Source organism: Peromyscus leucopus, chromosome 11 (assembly GCF_004664715.2).
Source record: "Peromyscus leucopus breed LL Stock chromosome 11, UCI_PerLeu_2.1, whole genome shotgun sequence".
Classification (NCBI taxonomy): Eukaryota; Metazoa; Chordata; class Mammalia; order Rodentia; family Cricetidae; genus Peromyscus; species Peromyscus leucopus.
This window is the reverse complement of record NC_051072.1, coordinates 36022440-36041944: the sequence shown is the minus strand read 5'-3', so window position 1 is coordinate 36041944 and position 19505 is coordinate 36022440. Positions and strand designations below refer to the sequence as shown.

Genomic DNA, 19505 nt, shown 5'->3' with positions numbered 1-19505 from the left:
TAGAACGCTACTCAGTACCAGATGGGGACCAAATTCCTGTGGACTCCATCTTCCAATAATTTCAAACAAACAAAAAAACCACTTTAATACTTTTTTGTTAATTATTTTTAATATTTTTGCATTTATTGGTTCTTCAGAATGACAGGTTTTCTGTAGTACAAACCCATGTTTCCAGTATCACAAGAAATGGCATCTTTATCACTTGTAGGAAGAAAACTGTTAGTTTGTGTATATATGTTTGTGGGTTAGGAGCAGTCAGCATGAGCTCAGGGCATGGCATTAGAGCAACCTGCTTTTTTGGAGGAGGAGCTCAGTCACTGCCTGCCTGGTTAGAAGGTAGGTACTGCAGCGGGGGATCTTTTTAATGATAGCTTTCCACTGGCTACCCTGAGTTCCTACAGTGAGAGTGGGAACAGAGCTGCTCCCTTTCCAGAGGATGAGCAGAAGTCATGAACAGGCTCACTGATTTTTATCAGTAGACTATGTGGGAGTTTTGATATTCAGATATTTCAATGCAGAATTTTTTGGATATTTATGTGAATAAAAGGCTGTGCTTATTGAATAGTTATAAAGGACTGTGGTAGATAGATTACAAGTTTTATTAAAACAATTCCTCAAGATTTGTATATACTTCTCTTTCATAGCTTTTCTGCTGTTAAGCAGTCAGGTATTTAACCAGTTCCTTCTGACAGTACCTCAGTGACTTTAGTGTGGGTTGGGTCTGTTGTGATGGACTTTGTAAGTCATGTGGGCCCTTTTGATATGTATGTTCTTTCATCAGTTACAGATTATGATGAATGTGAGTCTGGTTGTTGAAAATTAATAGAAGACCCTCAAGGTCAAGGATCTGTGTGGAAGAGGTGGTACGAGATGATTTCAGGGAGAGTGTTCCCCGGATATAACAGGACTGATACATGCTAGGAACTCACAGAGACTGTGACAGCACACACAAGACCTGCACGAGCTCAAGCCAGATCCCAGGAAGTCCCACGTCTAGCCATTGAGCCATTCACAATTCCAGACGCTGGGAGAGGAGAAACCAGTCTTCTTCCATTGATTATATCAACCGTACCCCCAGGGCAGGCCCCATGCTCAGAAGTGGAGTAATCAGCCAACACAAATTGGACTCCATTTTTTTTTTCAAAGAGAAAGACTATGCAGTTGGGTAGGTAACAAGGTGGGAGAGGATCTGGGAGGAGTTGAGAGAGAAGAAAGAATAAGACGAAAATATATTGTATGAGATTCTCAAGAAAAATAAAAGCCAATTTAAAATCTGTTTTATTGTAGTTATAAGATCTATGTATACATACAGAATTACACTTAATATAGATCAATACTTATATTTCTAAGTTACTTTTTTTTTTTTTTTTTTTTGGTTTTTCGAGACAGGGTTTCTCTGTGTAGCTTTGCGCCTTTCCTGGATCTCACTCTGTAGATCAGGCTAGCCTCGAACTCACAGAGATCCATCTGCCTCTGCCTCCCGAGTGCTGCCACCACCGCCCAGCTCTAAGCTACATTTTTAAATTAGAAGATAAGTAATAGCTTAGCCCCTATAATAAATAAAAGTATATAAGATAAAAATGAAGTTAATAATTAAAATGCAATTAGCTATTTTTGATGTGTGGAAAGATATGTTGGAAAGCTATTATTTTCTTGAGTTGACTTTCCAACCCCCCAGGTAAGTGCCATTTTGCCAGAAACTCAGTTTTGTGGGTTGCGTAGGCACAGATTGGCATCTGCAAGGATGAATTCAAACCGTTTTCACCCATCTTTTTGGCCTGGGACGCTAAGCTTGATTGAGCATTACCTGGGGGTAATGATTCTCTTGTTTTTTACCAAGACAGGGTCTCACCTGTGGCTCAGGTAGCCCAGGAACTCGTTATATACCCCAAGCTGACATTAATTCCCAATCCTCACCCTCAGAATGCTGGCATTAGTCATGTGCCTTTATGCCTGGCAGGGAATGTAATTTTGGGATTGGGGGGTTGGGTATTTTCTAAGGATCCTGTAAAGCTCATGCTTCTGACCACACATCATTGCCAGGAGTCCTCAAAGCTCTAAAATTTCTTCAGAGTTGACCAGTTTCCAAATCTCCATGGAAAAGTCCTTTTATGATGCCTCCTAATTCTGCAGATACGGTGCCTGTATTCCAGACTTCAACAGGAGCTGTGCTGAGTCCTGTATGAGAGTAATAACTAACTCCTCCAGTGTGTGTGTGCTGTATAGCCAACGTCCACTGTAGAGTTTGGTGAGATTCCTGTAGTCGGCATACTTTTTTTTCTTGTTTCTGTTTTTAGGTCTGTAGGTGCCTTATTGTTTTAATACTTTTGACTCTCCTCCATTTTATTGTTTTTAATTTTTTAACATGTGTTAAAAATGATTGGCTATATTTGTATGGGTCTACTTCTGGACTCTTCCTACTTTATTATCATACCACCAGTGAGTTTATACTGTAACTTAAAATTGAGTGGTTAAAAGAAAAAATTATACCATTGAAGTGGTTTTGTTTGTTTTGTAAAATTCAGAGTGATTCCTCCAAAATTCATTCTTTTTCCAGATTGTTTCTCGGTTCTAATTTTTTTTTTGTCTTTCTGTATAAGTTTTACATAAAGTGTATATTACTGTTAATGTCTGAAAAATAAGTGCATCAAAGCCAGGCGGTGGTGGCGCACGCCTTTAATCCCAGCACTCGGGAGGTAGAGACAGGAAGATCTCTGTAAGTTTGAGGCCAGTCTGGTCTACAGAGCAAGTTCTGGAACAGCCAGAGAAACCCTGTCTTGAAAAAGCAAAAGAAGCCGGGCAGTGGTGGCGCACGCCTTTAATCCCAGCACTCGGGAGGCAGAGCCAGGCAGATCTCTGTGAGTTCGAGGCCAGCCTGGTCTCCAAAGCGAGTTCCAGGATCAGACTGGCCCAAGTTATTGTCATATAAGAGATAATCAGTTTCTCTGTTTTGCTGAATTTTTCTAACTAAAACAGTTTGTAAGTATTTCTCTTATTGTTCCAAGACCCTGAGTATATTTATAAGAGGGAGTTAAAGAAATTGGTATTTTTAGTTATCTTTTCCTATATCAGGTGGAGGATGAAGAAAGGTTTTTGTGGTATGCAGTTTGTGGAAGTTATGAGTTATTATGTTATAGCCTTTTGAACCATTGAAGATTTCCATTATTAGAAGCAGAAAGCTGTACTATTTCAAGGATGATTATAAGTTTACTATTCAGAGAACTTGAGTTTTAAATGGGTTCCTTGCGACTGGCCATTGGACATATTAAAAATCAGGATGTGGGAATGTAAAGTACTATAACCTCTTTGGAAAGTAATTTGACAGTTTCTTAAGAAGTTAAATGTAAACTTACCACATGACCCCGTAATTCTACTTGTAGGTATCTGCCTGTTAGAAATGAAAATACATCCACACAAAGAATGTTGTGTATGAATGTTCACAGTAGTATTTTGTCATAATATCCCCAAACTGGACACAGTCGAGATGTCCGTGAGCTGGTGAATAGATAAACCACATGTGATCTGTATGTACAGTAGGATAGTATATCGAGAGGAAAAATGTATGAATTAACCTCAAGGACGTTACAGTAAGTGAGATGAGCTACACAGGAAATACCGCCTGTTGTATGATCCCATTTATATGAAGTGCCCAGCAGCAGGTCTCTGGTAGGAGCACGGACTGAATGCACACAGGCTCATGAATGTCCTAAGCCTAGATGGTAGTGGTTGGTGTAGTGGTAAATTTACTGTACGGGTTTTAGGGGCCATGTTGTGCTTTCAGGTTATTTAAAAGGGGAGGAGAGCTGGGGAGAGGACTGTGGATAACAGCACTTACGTTTCTTGCAGGGGACCAGGGTAGGTTCCCAGCACCCACACTGGGTGGCTCACAACCACCTGTACGTCCAGTTCTCGGGGCAGCTGATGTCCTCTTCTGGCCTTCGTAGGCATACACATGTACAAGGTGTACAAATAGATAAGCAGGCATGTGTCCACACGCACGCACGCGTGCGCGCACACACACACACACACACACACACACACACACACACACACACACGATAAACAAGCAACTCTTTAAAAATAGGAGAGAAGTTAAAATTAATTTCCCAGCTAAAGTTTTAAGATAAATATTGGCAGATACAGTCATTTAAGAAATTATGAAAAGAGATTTTTTTTTTTTAAAGAGATGTAGTCTTTCTGGTAAACGTAAAAGGTGTTTGATTTGAACCGACAACAACATAAACAGTCCTTTGCCATGGAGTCACACATGTCAAAGACAGCATCAACTGTCTGAATATTCAATTTTTCCACACTTGCGTACTGAGTCTGGTGAATTGGTAACGTACAGTTACATTTAGGGAGAAATAATTGGTCAAAAATGTTAACGTCTTTATCCTTTAATTTTACATAAAAATATTCTAAGGAAATAATTAGGAATGCAAACAAGGATTTGAAGTGGAAGTATTCCCCAGGGTGTGTTTTTTATTATTAACCAAAAAACGAAAAGCAACCTTCGCGCTGTCCCTGTTGGAGGAAGATCAGGATTGTTGCAGGAGTAGAAACTGTTCCTCATTAGCGTGAGTGGAACTTGTTTGTTGAAACAGATAGACGCTGCTCAGCCGTCCGCAGTAGTGAGACCACTGAGGCCTGCTGGCAGCGGACAACAAGCTGCCTTTTCCATTCTGCCCCGGGGAGGCTCAGGCTGGCCACTTCTTTCTCTCTGTCCTCTCTTTCCTTTTTCTTTGTGCCGTGTCCTCAGCCTTTTTGTGTGGGGGCCAGCTCACATGGACTCAGTCTTGTATTTCTGAGAGGTTCTAAAGCATCCTTTTGAGTCTTAAGTGGGTCATGAACACCCGTGGCTGGCCTGTACTGAGTTTAGTCAGCGGCAATGAAACTGCATTGGGCTACTATGTATTTCATGATTTCTGGGACGGTGACAAGGAGTCTTTCTTACCAACTTAAACGCATTTCTGACGCCTTCTGAACTCAAATTCTGAATAGTGAGCACCTGTGGTGGATTCATGCCGAACCTCTCCAGTCTGGTTTCTACTCTTTTCTCGTCAGTAAAGCTCCTTAGTGAAGACTGACAATTTAAACCAACTGCAGCGGGGGCTCCTCCTCCATCTCCTGGCGCATCATCTTCTGACTCCCACTGATGCTCCTCCATCCTGACCTGCCGCCAGCTCACCCGAGCTCATCCCTCTGACGTCACCGTCCTGTCACATCCATCCTGTACAGTATCTTTCTCCTCGGGAGCTGTGGGAATCCTTTACACCACCCATTCTGTTTTTTTCTCCCATCCGGTTTCCTGCTGGGATGTGCATTCTAAACCCCCAAACTTACTGGCTAGCCCCTACAGCGCTGCACTGGCTTTGGTCTTTCTCTGCCCTTCTCTGGGGCGATTATGTACTGTGATTCTCTCAGTACATAATTTGCAGTCCTGCCGGCACTGAGGATTTTTTTTTTTTTCCCAGAGGAAGGGGGGCTTCCAAGACAGGGTTTCTCTGTGTAACAGCCCTGGCTGGCCTGGAACTCACAGAGAGCCGCCTGCCTCTGCCTCCCAAGTGCTGGGGTTAGAGGCCAGTGCACCACACTGGGCAGCACTGAGGATTCTTGATTCAGTGTGTTCAATATTCACTCACTTACACGTGTTTTAAAATGGACTACTTATCACACGTTTGTAAATTTTATTTTCTTTTTCTCCATCTTAAGAAATAAAACCTTTTTTTCTACTGTAAATTTAAGAGTAATTCAACTTGATTTTTGTGGCCAGAGGAGAAAAATCTTAATATTAATGGGTATGTCTATTAATATTTTTCTGTATATTTGAGGCTATTAATAATAACTTTTTCCTCAGACTAAAGACACAAAATGTAGAGTGTTTTGGATACTAATGATCTGTGTTAAATTTCTATACTGAATATCTTACTACAGAAAGAAGCAATATTGATTGAAATAAATACAACCAATTCAGAAATGTGCTGGGTAGACAGTAAAAATTTCCAGTATTTTGTGCAGAGTTCTTCTTCTTCTTCTTCTTCTTCTTCTTCTTCTTCTTCTTCTTCTTCTTCTTCTTCTTCTTCTTCTTCTTCTTTTTTTTTTTGGTTTTTCGAGACAGGGTTTCTCTGTGTAGCTTTGCGCCTTTCCTGGCTCTCACTCTGTAGCCCAGGCTGGCCTCGAACTCACAGAGATCCTCCTGCCTCTGCCTCCTGAGTGCTGAGATTAAAGGCGTGCGCCACCGCCGCCCGGCCTTGTGCAGAGTTCTTACAAGAAAAATGAACCATAGACAGAATAGTTGTTTGCGAATGTGAAGTGAATGTCCGTTCAGTCACGTGTTGTGATTGGTTGGAGGTTAAGTGTTCAGTTGCTGTGTGGGACAGGCAGCCGTGGACCTCAGTCCTGTGTATTTAGCCCTCAGTATGTGTCGAGAAGTGTGAACAGTGTGTATAAATCTCCTGAAGTTGTGCTACAGCCATGGTATGTGTGCTGAAGGCTTGGGTATTTTTTTCGCCCTGTTGCCCTGATTGCAGACATGTTGTGACTCGGGAGAGTCTGAACTCAGAGGTGGGGAGTAAGAGGTGGGTTTACAAAGGCAGCTCTAGTGTGACTTTTTAAAGAACAGCATTTAGCGGAAGCAAGGCTTTGGGAATCTCGTCGAATCTGAAGGATTTCTGAAGAGTTGGCAGCTGTCATCGGCAAGTTGATTAATGAAAATGGGAAGATGAGTAGAAGAGCTAGCAGCAGTAAAAGAAGCGTGTATCGGCTCGCTTTGACTCTTGGAGGTTGGACAGAGTTGATGCTATGATAAACAGAGCAGCAGAGAGGCCTGGTCGTCATTCAGTCTTAGGGCTGTAGTGGGGCTAATGCAGACTTCAGGGACCGTCAGGGCCTGGTGCCTCGTGGAGAGGAAGCATTTGAACCCCCAATGGACATGCTAGCTTAGTGGGTGAGGCATGGCATGCAGAGTGGGAGAGCCGTCACTCCTGGGTCCGTCTGGAAGTGGGCCTGTTGAGCATTTATTTCTGCTGGACTACAGAATCTCTCTTGACAAAACAGTAAGCTGTAACTAATAAATAGGCCACGTTTAATGACGTGAAGAACCGAACTCTTGAAATTTACACCTAGGCAAAACTTAAACATTTGAAGAGGTAAGTGTGAGGCCTAATCTTCACAGGAAACATTAACGAGGAAGCGGGGTGTGTTAGTTAGGTGGTTCAAGACCATTGTCGGTCTTTAAAACGTCGGCCCAACTTCAGGTCCATTCCAAGGCAGCTCTAAATATTCTCTGGGTAATAGAAAGAAACAAATGAGTAGTTAATTTAGACACTGTCCTCATCTAGCTGTGGCCTTGGCCCATCTAAACGTTGTAATGAAAAAGGATGAAATGGGGAATGTTAAAATGTTTTCCTTTTAGAAACAAAGTCTATGACAGATAGGTCAAGAAAGTGCTGGGAACCTGGCTGATTAAAGACAAGAAGCTGAGAGGTGATTTCTCTAGAATTTATTGTATTTGGGCAGAAACAGAGGTTGGAGGATGCCCTGTGTGTGTTAAAGTGGCTGACAAGAACTCTGAAACTTTGTTTCCTGTAGAAAAACCACACTTAACCCTACATCTCAATCCTTCTAACTTACGCTGCATGCATTCTGCCTTTCCTCCTTACATGTGCTCTTACTGACTTCATAGCAAATGCATTTTTAAAGTCTCTGGGGTGGTTATTGCCGTTACGCAGTTTTGATAATTTTTAATGATATTTTTATTTATTCCCTTTTGCTAGCTGGATTGCCTTTTGCAATTCTTACTTCAAGGCATACTCCCTTCCAACGAGGAGTGTTCTGTAATGATGAGTCCATCAAGTACCCTTACAGAGAAGACACCATACCTTATGCGTTATTAGGTGGAATAATCATTCCATTCAGTATTATCGTTGTAAGTTAAACCTGCTTTTCCAAGTTTATAACTTTTGAGCACATGGCTTACTCTTGTGATAGTTTGTTAATGATTAAATGTATATCCCCTCAGGATTTTTTTTTTTAGCTTTAGTGGAAGGATTATTTTATGGAGCTATTTTAAATGAGATCAAAAGAGTGAAAAATATGTAATTGGAGCCTAACTCAGTCTATGTAGATATTGTGCTAATTTTTATGTCACTGTGATTATTATAGTTCTGATTTGCTACTGTTTCAGTAATTATATGACTAATTGTTGAATGTTACAGAGTGTGTTTCTCACATCGTTAATGCATTGGATATCATCACTGATTGTCTTTTCCTTTAGTTAGACAAGGAAAATTGCTAACTGATGTTAAAACTTCATTCAACTCATTTCTTTTTTTAGAAGAAGCTTAAATACTGCCATAAATGGAGAGGAAAAGTTTGAGTTCCGTGATTAGCAGTGAGCGTGGAAGGAGTTTTACTAACACCAAAGGCAGTGTCAGGAATCACTGCCCGTTTGGGCCACAGTGTGGCCATTGCTGTCCATTGCCCCAGTGGGATGCTCAGAGGGCGTGGCTCTGGGTGGAGTTCAGTCACAGGCTGTGTCCATGGCCTTGACATCCAGGAAATTGTGTTCCTTACATAAACATTTATGTGTTAACAAAAGCTTATGGCTTTAGCAACAGTATTTATGTAAACACAGTTAAAGGCAGAAAGTATGATCCTAAGAGAAAAGACAACAGCATGTACCCTGTCAACTTTTGAAGTTAATGTTAAAGTAGCATTTAATTAATTTGGCAACATCATTAAAATCATCACCGTATCTGATTAGGAACGAAAATTAGTTAATTTGTACTCTGTGGTAGACAGCTAATGAAAAGAAACCTACTGTATGAGTGTCTATTTTGTGAAACTGAGACGCCGGGAAGAAGGATGCCCTTTGTCAGCCCGCGTCTTCCGCGACTGTCCTGGAGCCTGCGTGTCCTGGCCATTTAGGTGACACTGTCCTCAGGATCTGGTGAGGGATTGTACTGTAGCCCACATGCTTGTCCTGCAGTATGCAAAGGTTAAAGAACTAGGAAAGGGGAACGAGTCCGTGGTGGTTTGTCAGAGGAAGTCATCTGTGTAGAGACAGGTCTCCCTGTGTTTCCCAGCATGGGCCAGAACTCATGTGCTTAGACACTCCTGTCTCAGCCTCCGGAGTAGCTGGGAAGTCTTTTCCTCTAAAAAAAAAAATTATACATGAACCTTCCCTGAGCATGGTGGTGCATGCCTATGCTCCCAGCACTCAGGGAGCTGATGCAGGAGGATTGTAAGTTCAAGACCAGCTTAGACTACTTAATGCGATTGTCTCTCATGAGATCAAACACGCACATGCAACGGGCCGGGCTGGCCTGGGTTATAGTTGCAGATAGCGGCCGATGTCCGACCAGATTCATGTGACCCATTTAAAGTGCTAGATGTCCTGTTCTCTCAGTTGTGCTGCCAGCTGAAGGTGCACAGGGAACCCTGTAGGCTGCACCAGAGGAGAGGGCAGCGGCGGAGCCGGTGCCCACCACAGCAGTCCAGCATGGGAGTTACGCTCTATGAACTTGGAGCTTTAAAACACGGTCTCAGGATGAAGAGATGGGTCAATGGTTGCTGCTCTTCCAGACTGTCCGAGTCCAGTTCCCAGCGCCCATGGTGATGGCTTACAGCCACCTGTAACTTTAGCCCTGGAGAGTCTGACACCCTCTTCTGGCCCGGGCGGGCACCTGCACTCTGTGGCACACCCACAGAGACACATATACACACACAAGTAAACATTTAAAAACTTTGAGCACCGGCTTCCGGAAGTTATCTTTGCATTTAGTAGAATGACGAGTGAATTAATGTGACTCAAGATCCTTGAAGTGCACATTATTTTCTTAGAGGTGCTGTAAAAGTACCATTTAATGGGCAGGCAAGATGGCTCAGCAAATAAAGGTGCTTGCTGCCAAAGAGGACCCAAGTTCGATCCCTGGGACTCCCATAGTGAAAGGAGAGAGCTGACTCCTGCAAGTTGTTCTTTGATCTCCGCTTGCACGGCTATAAACACACACACACACACACACACACACACACACACACACACACACACACATTCACACACTCACACACATACACACATTCACACACTCACACACACACATTCACACACACACTCACACTCACACACACACATTCCGCACACTCACACACTCACACACATTCACACACACACACACTCACACACACTCACACACACACTCACACACTCACACATTCACACACTCACACACACTCACACACACACATACACACACACACACTCACACACACACACACACATACACACACATACACACACACACCCCTTCCCCAAATAAACATATGCAAAACAAAAGTACAGGAGGTCTTACTTTCAAATTGGTATCAGCAGAAGCAGCAAACTGAGCTTAGGGCAGCAGCTTCATGGACTAATTTAAAATAATTCTGGTTTACTTATTAATTCAGGTTTTTTCAGGTACTTCTTAATCAGAGTTGTATAAAAGAATTTTATTAGAAAGTAAATTTTGTGTGTGTGTGTGTGTGTGTGTGTGTGTGTGTGTGTGTGTAGATCATTAAACAGAAAGCCATTGATTAGACTTTGCACCAGGCCTTTGGCCTGACTTGCAGTTGATTTGTAATCACACTGGTGGAAAGTCAGAACCAAGAGAGAAGGGAGGATTTCAGTACAGAGGAGACAGCCAGTGAGGAGCCACAGTAAATGGGGCTGACCAATGTCTGTTCAACCCAATAAGTCATTCTTGACTTTTGAGGACGAACCCGGAGGATATAAGGCAGCGGAAGCCAGGAGAGCTGTCCAGGAGGTGTGTCAGTCATTTCGAACTTCTTTCGGGCTAGCAGACCCGGAATGAAAGAAGGAACACTGTAGGGATGCTGTGTAGACAGGATCTTTAGTGGGGACGTAAAGGAGCTGGTGGGAGAATGCTGTGAGCATAAGCTCAAAGGGACGGAACGGCGATTTAGAAAATGGTTACCTTTGTGAGGATCCTGCTTCACTCCCTGGAACATTCTCCTTAGTGTATTAATAATGTATTGTAGCCTACTGTCTTCAGCAAAGGAAACAGGAGAAGTACTTGAGTTGTGGGACGAATTAGGCCACAGTTGGCTTGGGTGTAGGCTTGAGCAAAGATTAAGAACAAGGTATAATGGATCAAAGGTGAGGACAGAGTACCAAGAGGAGTTAAAGAATGACTGTCGCATGCAGATCGAATAGAGAAAACTTGATGCAGAACTTCCTTTGGCTGTTTCTGTCCAAGAGGAGAGCACGTATCTTTAAAAAAGGCTGTCTGCTAACGAAGCACTTGTCAGCCTTAAGCACCCGGCCCGCTGATACAAGTGTTAGCTGCTGCTGTGCTTGGGTAGGTCAGCTGGTAACCTGCCCCTGTTCGGAACAGAGAGAGCTGGTTTTCTCCCGTCAGGGGCAGGAGCAGGGTTTGAGTGCCTGCAGCTGGTGCTGAGTGTGACCAGAAGCTGTGCGCCTGGTCCTGGAACATAACTGAGTTCTCGAAGACAGCCAGCAGCCGAGGCACGGAGGACCCCATTGCTAAATTGGGATTGATTAGTACAGTTGGTGTGTTTCCTACCACCAGAGATCAACTCCATAATGTGCTAGAGAAATCTTTTCTCACTAGCATCCCATTGGGAATTACCAAAATCCCCTTAATGACCCAAAGAGGCAATATAGTCTTTAAACGGGGCCACTGAACCTTGGTAAGGGTGACCCTTAACACAATAGTGCAAGTGGGTGACCCCCGAAGTCCAGTTTCCTTCTCCTGTGACCCAGTCTCAGGAAAAGGGCTTCATGAGTTCAGTAGCAGCTGGGCTATTTTTGTGAGGTACACTTGTGTTGAAGGGGTTTTGACTCTTACTCCGGGCAGTGCCTCTAGTCACCATGTACTGACCCCTCCTGTTCTAGGCTCCCGTGTCAAATTCAGCTTTCTACTGAAAAGTTAAGAAACCACCCCAGCTTTACAGGATTCATAGTCTAATTGGCAGGATTCTGACTCGGGGATTCTGGAAGCTTTGGAGCCAGATGAGGGAAGAATTGCCGGCAAGGGGTTCTTGAGACTCCACTAAGAGGCAGCCGTTATTTATTTCACCAATGGCAAGGCTGCTCCGCGCACACACACAGCCCTTCCCCGACTGGACAGGTTTGAGTGCGTTGTAAAACTGCTTATCTAAGTGTAAGGTGAGGGAGAGAGTCAAGTGGGTGTCTCAAGGGGACTTGACACAGCTCTCCGCCTCCTTCCCACCCACAAGTCAGCAGGCTCACCGTTCTCCAAGTGTCTGTGTAGACGGCAGGCCCGTAGGACGCATCCTCTTATTGACGCGAATAAATGCTAGGGTTTATAGTGGTGCATCGGTATCTGGAGTTCTCAGGGCATTGGTGGTGAACCTGTGGACTTGTTCACTATAGTGGTGTGCTCTCCACACACACAGACTGACCACGATCGCAGCCCACAGCAGCATGCTCATGGGAAGACTTGAACTCCGTTTTTATAAAATGGTGAAAAGTAAGAGAGGACTCACCTGAAATCGCCCTTGGGAAGGAGGAGTCTCGAGTACTTGTTTGACCTCTCAGTAGGGCTCCTTCGAGGAGTCTGGTTTTCTCTGAGCTTTCCAGAAGGTAGAACTTGGAGACGGCGGGGCTGCAGTGTTCTTTCTAGTATGATGGGTGTCTGACTCAAAGGAGTGTCGAGAAAAATGGAGACCGATAGATTTTAAACATGGTTATAAGAGGGAGATTTTCATCAGGGAGGTTGTGTTTGAATGAGCCACAGCTGTCTTTTGGGATCCGTCACTGTGGCTGTGGGGCTCAGTTTGTCTGAATACAAGAAAAGACCCAGGGCTGTTAGTTCATGCAGCCTGCGCACTGCTTTTGGCTCGGCCATGGCTGTGTCCGCAGCGCCTACAACCAACCTGGTGCTTTGGTTACTTTAGAGTCAGTGTCTTAAATTGACTGTTTTAAAAGGGGAATTAAAGCTAAGACCATTGCAACCTAGCACTTGCTTTTCTTTCTGTTCATTTATAGTGCCTGCTTGTTGTTTGATTCTCCTGGTTTTCTTTCTTTTTCAGATGATTGCCGGAGAAAGTCTGTCTGTTCACTTTAACAGCTTGCAATCAAATTCCTTTGTCGGCAATCACTATATAGCCAGTATCTACAAAGCCATCGGAGCCTTTTTGTTTGGCGCGGCAGCCAGCCAGTCCCTGACCGACATAGCCAAGTATTCTATAGGCAGACTGCGTCCTCACTTCTTGGCTGTCTGTGACCTTGACTGGTCCAAAATCAACTGCAGTGATGGCTATATCGAGAACTACATCTGCCGCGGGAACGCAGACAAAGTCAGGGAAGGCAGGTGAGTGTGTGCTCTCCGACGCCCGTGTCGCCTTGAGTGGTGTCCGCTGGCTCCGAGGTTTGCAGGCCTGGAGGAGGAGCTGCTGGGGCAAGCCTCGGAGTGAGAGGAATCATGAAGCACCCTTAACCCCTGTCCCGCTGTTTAGACCGTGGCGTTTCTGCCTTCATTAGGAGCGTTTTACTGAAACTGTTTATTATGATGTATGAGCGTGTAACATGAACCCGGACTGCTTACTTCATGGTCGGTAAACTTTTTCTGAAGCTGCTGGGTCAAGGCCTGGAGAGATGGCTCAGTGGCCTAAGTTTCTTCACTTATAGTAGAGTTCTGTCTTGACAGAGGCATTTTAAGCTGAAAGTGTCGTAAGTAAAAAGCGTGGTCAATATACCTATGCAGTCTAAGCATCTGTCACACAGTGACTGCGTTACGCTCAGGAAAGGTGGCTTTCCTTCTTGGCCATGTGGCTCACTGGTAGCTGTGGCTAGCCACCAGTGCCCAGGTCATAGAGTTCTGGACCCTGTCTTGTATAATGGAAAGATCTTTATAAATCAATTTTTAAGATCCAGTTTCTACCTGGTAAGTGTTACTTTCATACCATAGTGAAGTGAAACAAAGTTGTAAGTTAACAGTCTATGTACTAGCTGAACTACCTTTTAAAATCACTTTACTGGTATATAATTTGTATCCATGAAATCTGTCCACCCTTAATCAAGGTTGTGAGTATTATTTCCATTGCATTAGGTTTTTGTCTGAGCCTCTGGCAGCCCTTGGGTCAACTTTCTGTCCTCGCAGTTTTGTATTTCCTATGATGTTGTATGTGAGATCATTCAGTGAGGACTCTGATATGTCTGCCTTCTCTTTTTAACGTGTTGGTTTCATGATTCATCCATGTTGTTCTGGGAGATTATTACAGGAGATTATTATGCCGATCCAGTCGTCTGATTGACATTTAGGTTGGTTCTGATTTGGCGCTATGAAAAATAAAGTTTCAGCAGGGCATAGTGCTCACACCTTTAATCCAGCTCTTGGGAGGCAGAAGTGAGTCGAGGCCAGCCTGGTTTACATAGTGAGATCCAGGCCAGCCGGAAGTACACAGTGAGACCCTGTTTCAAAAAAAAAAATGAAGTAAGATAAAAGGTGCTCTAAACATTTGTGTGCATGTAGTATGCCTTTTATTTTACTTGAATAATCAGGAGCAGAAATGCTGAGCAGATAATATGTGCGTTGGTACAGTTCCAGGCCACCAAGTGTCGCAAGTTGTGGCACTCTGCATCCTTCCCAGGAACGTATGAGTCGTGGCCGTCATTTGCCATTAGTCTTTGGTGTTTTGGTCATCCTGTGGGCTTTCTATATCCAGTGGTTTTCCTTTGTATTTTGTGGCTGGGTGTCTTCATGTGGCTTTGTCCTGTTGGTCCTGTCATCTGGGAAATTTCTGCTCAGCTCTGTTCTTGTTTAAAAAAAAAAAAAAAAAAAAAGTGGGTCCCTGAGTTGTGAGTTACTTATTCTTATACATGGCATTTTGGAGACATGTTTTGACATATTTTCTGCAAATCTGTTGCATCGCTGTCTTTTTTTCTCACTGATACTCCTTGAAGTATAGAAACATAAACTTTTGAGAGCTTGTTTGTGTGATGTTGTGTGTGTGCACTGGAGGGAGAGGTCGGTACTGCATGCCTTCTCCAGCTACAGCCCACCGTAGCTTCGGATGGCCAGCCAGCGTCTCTGGAGTGGCCTGAGCCCCAGCGATCCTCCGGTTCTAGGACTCGGGTCCTGGTGCTTGTGTGGCGAGCGCGGCTCCAGTGTCTGAGCCACTGTGCCGTTGGCTTTCATGGTCCGGGGTTGGGGTCCTAGAGAATCTAGACCCTCCCATGCTGTCTAAATCCGGCTTTCAGCTTAGCTCCTACCGTAAGTCCAGCATTTGAATTTATTTCGTGTATAATGTAAGGAAAGGATATTTATTTTTCCCATGGACTATGCAGTTTTCAGAATTATTGACAAATCCATCTTTGGGGGGAGGGGATTGAGACAGGGTTTCTCTGTTGTAGCCTCGGCTGTCCCGGGACTTGCTCTTGACCTCAGAGAACAGGCTGGCCTCGAACTGAGATCCACTTGCCTCTGTGTTGGGATTAAAGGTGTGCACCACCACTGCCAGCCAAATACATCCTTTTCCATTTAAATTTTTTAAAATTTTACTAGCACTTTTGTTGCAAATAAAGTAACTCTATAAATGTGGGTCTGCTGCCGGGTGAACAGTCTGTTTCATTAATCTGTGCTTTTCTCTGCCGGTATTATATACCATAACAAGCTTTCTTTGTCTATTGTAGGCCTTTTGTGTCTCGTTTGCTAGAATTTTCATTGAGATTGCTTCAGATCTTTACATTTTTGGTGGCTTGTGATCTTTTTAAAAATATTTTTTATTATTTTTATTCTGAGTCTGAGTGTTTTGCCTGCGTGTATGTATGTATGTATGTATGTATGTATGTATGTATGTATGTGCACCATGCTCGTGCCTGGTACCTGAAGAGGCCGGAGGAGGGCGTCATATCACTTGGAACTCGAGTTACAGACAGTTGTGAGCTTTCATGTGGGTGCTGGGACTCGAACTTGGGTCATCTGAAAGAGCAGCGTGCTCCTAACTGCTGAGCCATCTCTCCAGCCCCCACAGCTATTAATCTATAACACCAGGTCTCCTAACTCAGGAAGATGGTTTTCTTTAGTTACCAGTGATTACTTCCTTTTCCATCTCTTCCCCTCGATCTCTGGAGCCCAGGAGATGTCACAGTCAAGAATAGTCTAGGCCTGGGGTGTGGCTCCCGGGTAGATGCAGGTTGGATCCCAAGCAGCAAACAGAAAAAGAGAACACGGGGAGGGAAATCTCTCTTGCAGGAACCGACGTCAGCGTTTCTCTTCTTTTCCCCCAGGTTGTCCTTCTACTCAGGCCACTCTTCATTTTCCATGTACTGCATGCTCTTTACAGCGGTAAGTCTGGGGGGCGGGGATGTCTGCGGGGGCGGGGCGGGGGCGGGGCTCCGCACGCAGGGGAGCCAAAGGCAAGAGGCCGGAAGCTCGCGGCACTCAGGAGCTGCTAGGTGCGGCCAGGTGCCCTGTGTGCGACACCTGGGTGCAGAGCTGCTGTGCTCCTCGGGCAGTGCACTGGGCTGGGGCCCAGCAGCTGTGGCTACCGCTGGAGCAGCTGTGTCCTCTTTTCATTTTCTGAAACATTTCCTAGAGACTCTGCACTGGCTAGGTCCAGCTTTGAGCCTGTGGGTCAGCACACTTGCCATGTTCCAAGTTGGCATGGAGGAGTTAGAAAAGATGGCCACCCACACAGCTCGCTAAACCAGAGATGAGTATGTGAGACTTCGTTAGTACACATTCGAGGAATCTTTAAGTCAGTTTATATATTTTACACATACACACACACACACATGCTTAAATGCACACACACACACGTATATATATATATATTTTTGTTTTTTTTCAGACATGGTTTCTTTGTGCAGTTTTGGCTCTCCTAGAATGAGCTCTGTAGATCAGGCTGGCCTCCAACTCAGTTATTATATTTTATAACATTCTTTCTGTACGTACATAGTTACTTATGTCATTCCATCAGCTAGAATTTTTGTGTTTTTTCTTTAAAAAGTATTTTGTTTACGTGTGTGTGTGTGTGTGTGTGTGTGTGTGTGTGTGTGTACGTGGAGGACAGAGGACAGCTTGTTAAGTGTTCTCTTCCTCCCTGTGGGTCATTGGGATTGAGCTGAGGTCAGGCTTGGTGGCATGCGCCTTTGCCTGCTGAGCCATCTTGATGGTTCTATGTTAATTTTCTTTGTAAGTAAATTTTTATATAGTTTAATTAATATGACCATATGTTAAATATAATGTGAGTATTTAAAGATTAGATAAATAATCCATTATATAGTTGGGCAGTCACATAGGTCTATCATCTAGCACTTGGGAAGACTGAGTTCTGGGCTTTATCTCTGGAATTCAATCTGATGTGAATGAATGTTGAGTTAATTTGGTAACAGAATTTATAATCAACTTTTTTCATTTGAAAAACCTGTAAAAAAAAATTTTGCAGTTGTTATATAACATTCAAGTTCACAACTTCAAGCCATTACTGGGTGATTTTTGGATTCAACATTCTGAAACTTCACAAGGCTCTCCTCTTACGACTCAGCAGAATCAGAGCCTCCTTGGAAGGCACACATTCAAGTCTTTCTGTGGCTGTGCCTAGAGGTGTGACTCATTTCAGGGTAGTTAACAGCAAACAGCGCTCTGACAGTCTCTGTTTATCTTATTAGGGAGAATTAGCTCTTGGTCCAAAGGAACCAAACATGTTTTGTTTTCTAACTAGGATACGAAGGAAAGCTGGGCTGCTCAGAGCCAGGTGTACCCACACGTAGGACTTGGTCCAAAGCACAGGGTTGTGGGCACAGTGATTGGCTTTGGAAGTGTTCAGCCAGACCTGCTTGGGTCTGTGATTTGTTCTCACTACCTGAGTGTCAGTGTCTCTGACCTTGAAAGAGACGTAGGATTCTGTTTCGGTTGTTGTCGTGATTTATATTTTACACTTAAAACAAAACTCTCTCTTGTAATTTCCATGTAGAAAAAAACGTGGAGTGACTGCTACTCTGGGGGGAAGAGCAGAGGCCTTGGAAGGGGCTGTGGTCTATGTGTGAGCTTTGCAGAATCTCTTGACAATCAAGGGCACTTGCTTTTTTGATTACCTGAAAGCTTGGAAGTCACACAGATGGAGGGAGGCTCAGCTTGCCCTGTGGGTATGTGGGAGCCTTTGCTGTTGACACCATGAAGTGGTACCGGGTCAGTGTGACTTGACAGAGGCCCGGGGAAGGTGGCTCCGTTAGTGAAGGGCCTGCCTGCAGGGATGACCCCCTCAGTTTTCCAGTCACAGCATCCATGGAAAACGCTGCGTGTGCTGGCCCTTGCCTGTAACAGCAGCACCGGGAAGGCAGACAGGAGGCCTCCTGGAGATCACTGGCCAGAGCTCCAGGTGCAGTGAGAACCCTGACTCAAAAGGTCAGGCTGGAAACATGGCTCAGTGGTTACTGCCTGTTCTTCCAGAGGACCAGGGTTTAATTCCCAGCACCTATGTGGTGGCTCAGAACTGTCTGCAGCTCCAGTCCCAGGAGACGCAACACTGCCTTCGGGCCTCCAAGGGCACCAGGCATGCGGATGTACACTCAAGCAAAACTCATACCCGGGCACAACTGGAAAACAATAGAGGAAACGCCCAACACAGACTTCTGGCCTCAGTGTGGCACCTACCCATATTCTTAAGTGTCCCCAGATTCTTGAGCTCACAGCATGCACCTAGCATACAAACTTACAAAGAGAAAAAGCCTAGCCGGGCGTGTTATAACCAAGGCGTTTCTGGAGGACGACAGCCACATGCTGTGTAACTGGCCCGACACAGGAGACATGGACTTGATTGGCATGTAGGCTTAGCTTTGACTTCATCCCTGAACAAACAGTGTCTCCTGGCTTTCCTATTTATACACAGCACAACCTCCCCTCTCCCACATTCCTGAGGCAGTGAATCACCTTGTTTCCCTGGGCATCTTGGCATTATAGGTCAGTCCCAGGTTTGGGTGGAGATAGCCATTTAAAGTCTGAAGATGCCTGACACTTACAAATTAAAATTACAAACTCAATTACAAAATTTCTCCGAAAGCCCGTCCTTTGACTATTGTGGCCTGGCAGGCAGCCCAGCCCTGAGCTCAGTGCTGGGAAGGAGCCCCAGTGCCAGAGCTGGAGGGGCTCTGGGCAGGGCCGCTTTGCACTTGCTGTGACTCCCCTTGAATCCGGTTGACTGCCAAAAATCACAGATTTTGTGGCCGTCAGAGTAGCCATGAGAGAGGACAGTGAGAAATGTGTCAGGTTTTTCGTGGAGCCATCCTACTGAGGTTTATTACGTCATGGCCCCTAACGTCTCTTTCACAAAGGCAGTCCCACCTTCTTTCCTAGCATCCTCACCACTGGGGTATAGACCCCTGTCTATTTCAACCTGTACTCCTTCACAACACTCCTCCCTCGAGACTTGTGGCCATGGAGCACCGACCTTGGACCACTTACTTAGCATTGTTTCTGGCAGATGTTTTCCAGCTGTGGAGGAACACTGAGCAGGTGATG

The 19505-nt window shown here is 44.6% G+C and overlaps 1 protein-coding gene across 4 annotated transcripts in view; it reads left to right on the top strand.

Moving 5' to 3' along the window:
- Plpp1 (phospholipid phosphatase 1) overlaps positions 1-19505 on the top strand; it is a 66296-nt gene that overhangs the window by 40919 nt on the left and 5872 nt on the right. For 3 of the 4 annotated variants that reach the window (XM_037209435.1, XM_028884471.2, XM_037209434.1), the window contains 2 exons: positions 13075-13355; positions 16274-16331. In XM_037209435.1, coding sequence (XP_037065330.1) covers positions 13075-13355; positions 16274-16331 — 339 coding nt within the window. Of the gene's footprint in view, positions 1-7775; positions 7928-13074; positions 13356-16273; positions 16332-19505 lie in introns of all 4 variants that reach the window. The other variant, XM_028884480.2, reaches the window with a different exon arrangement.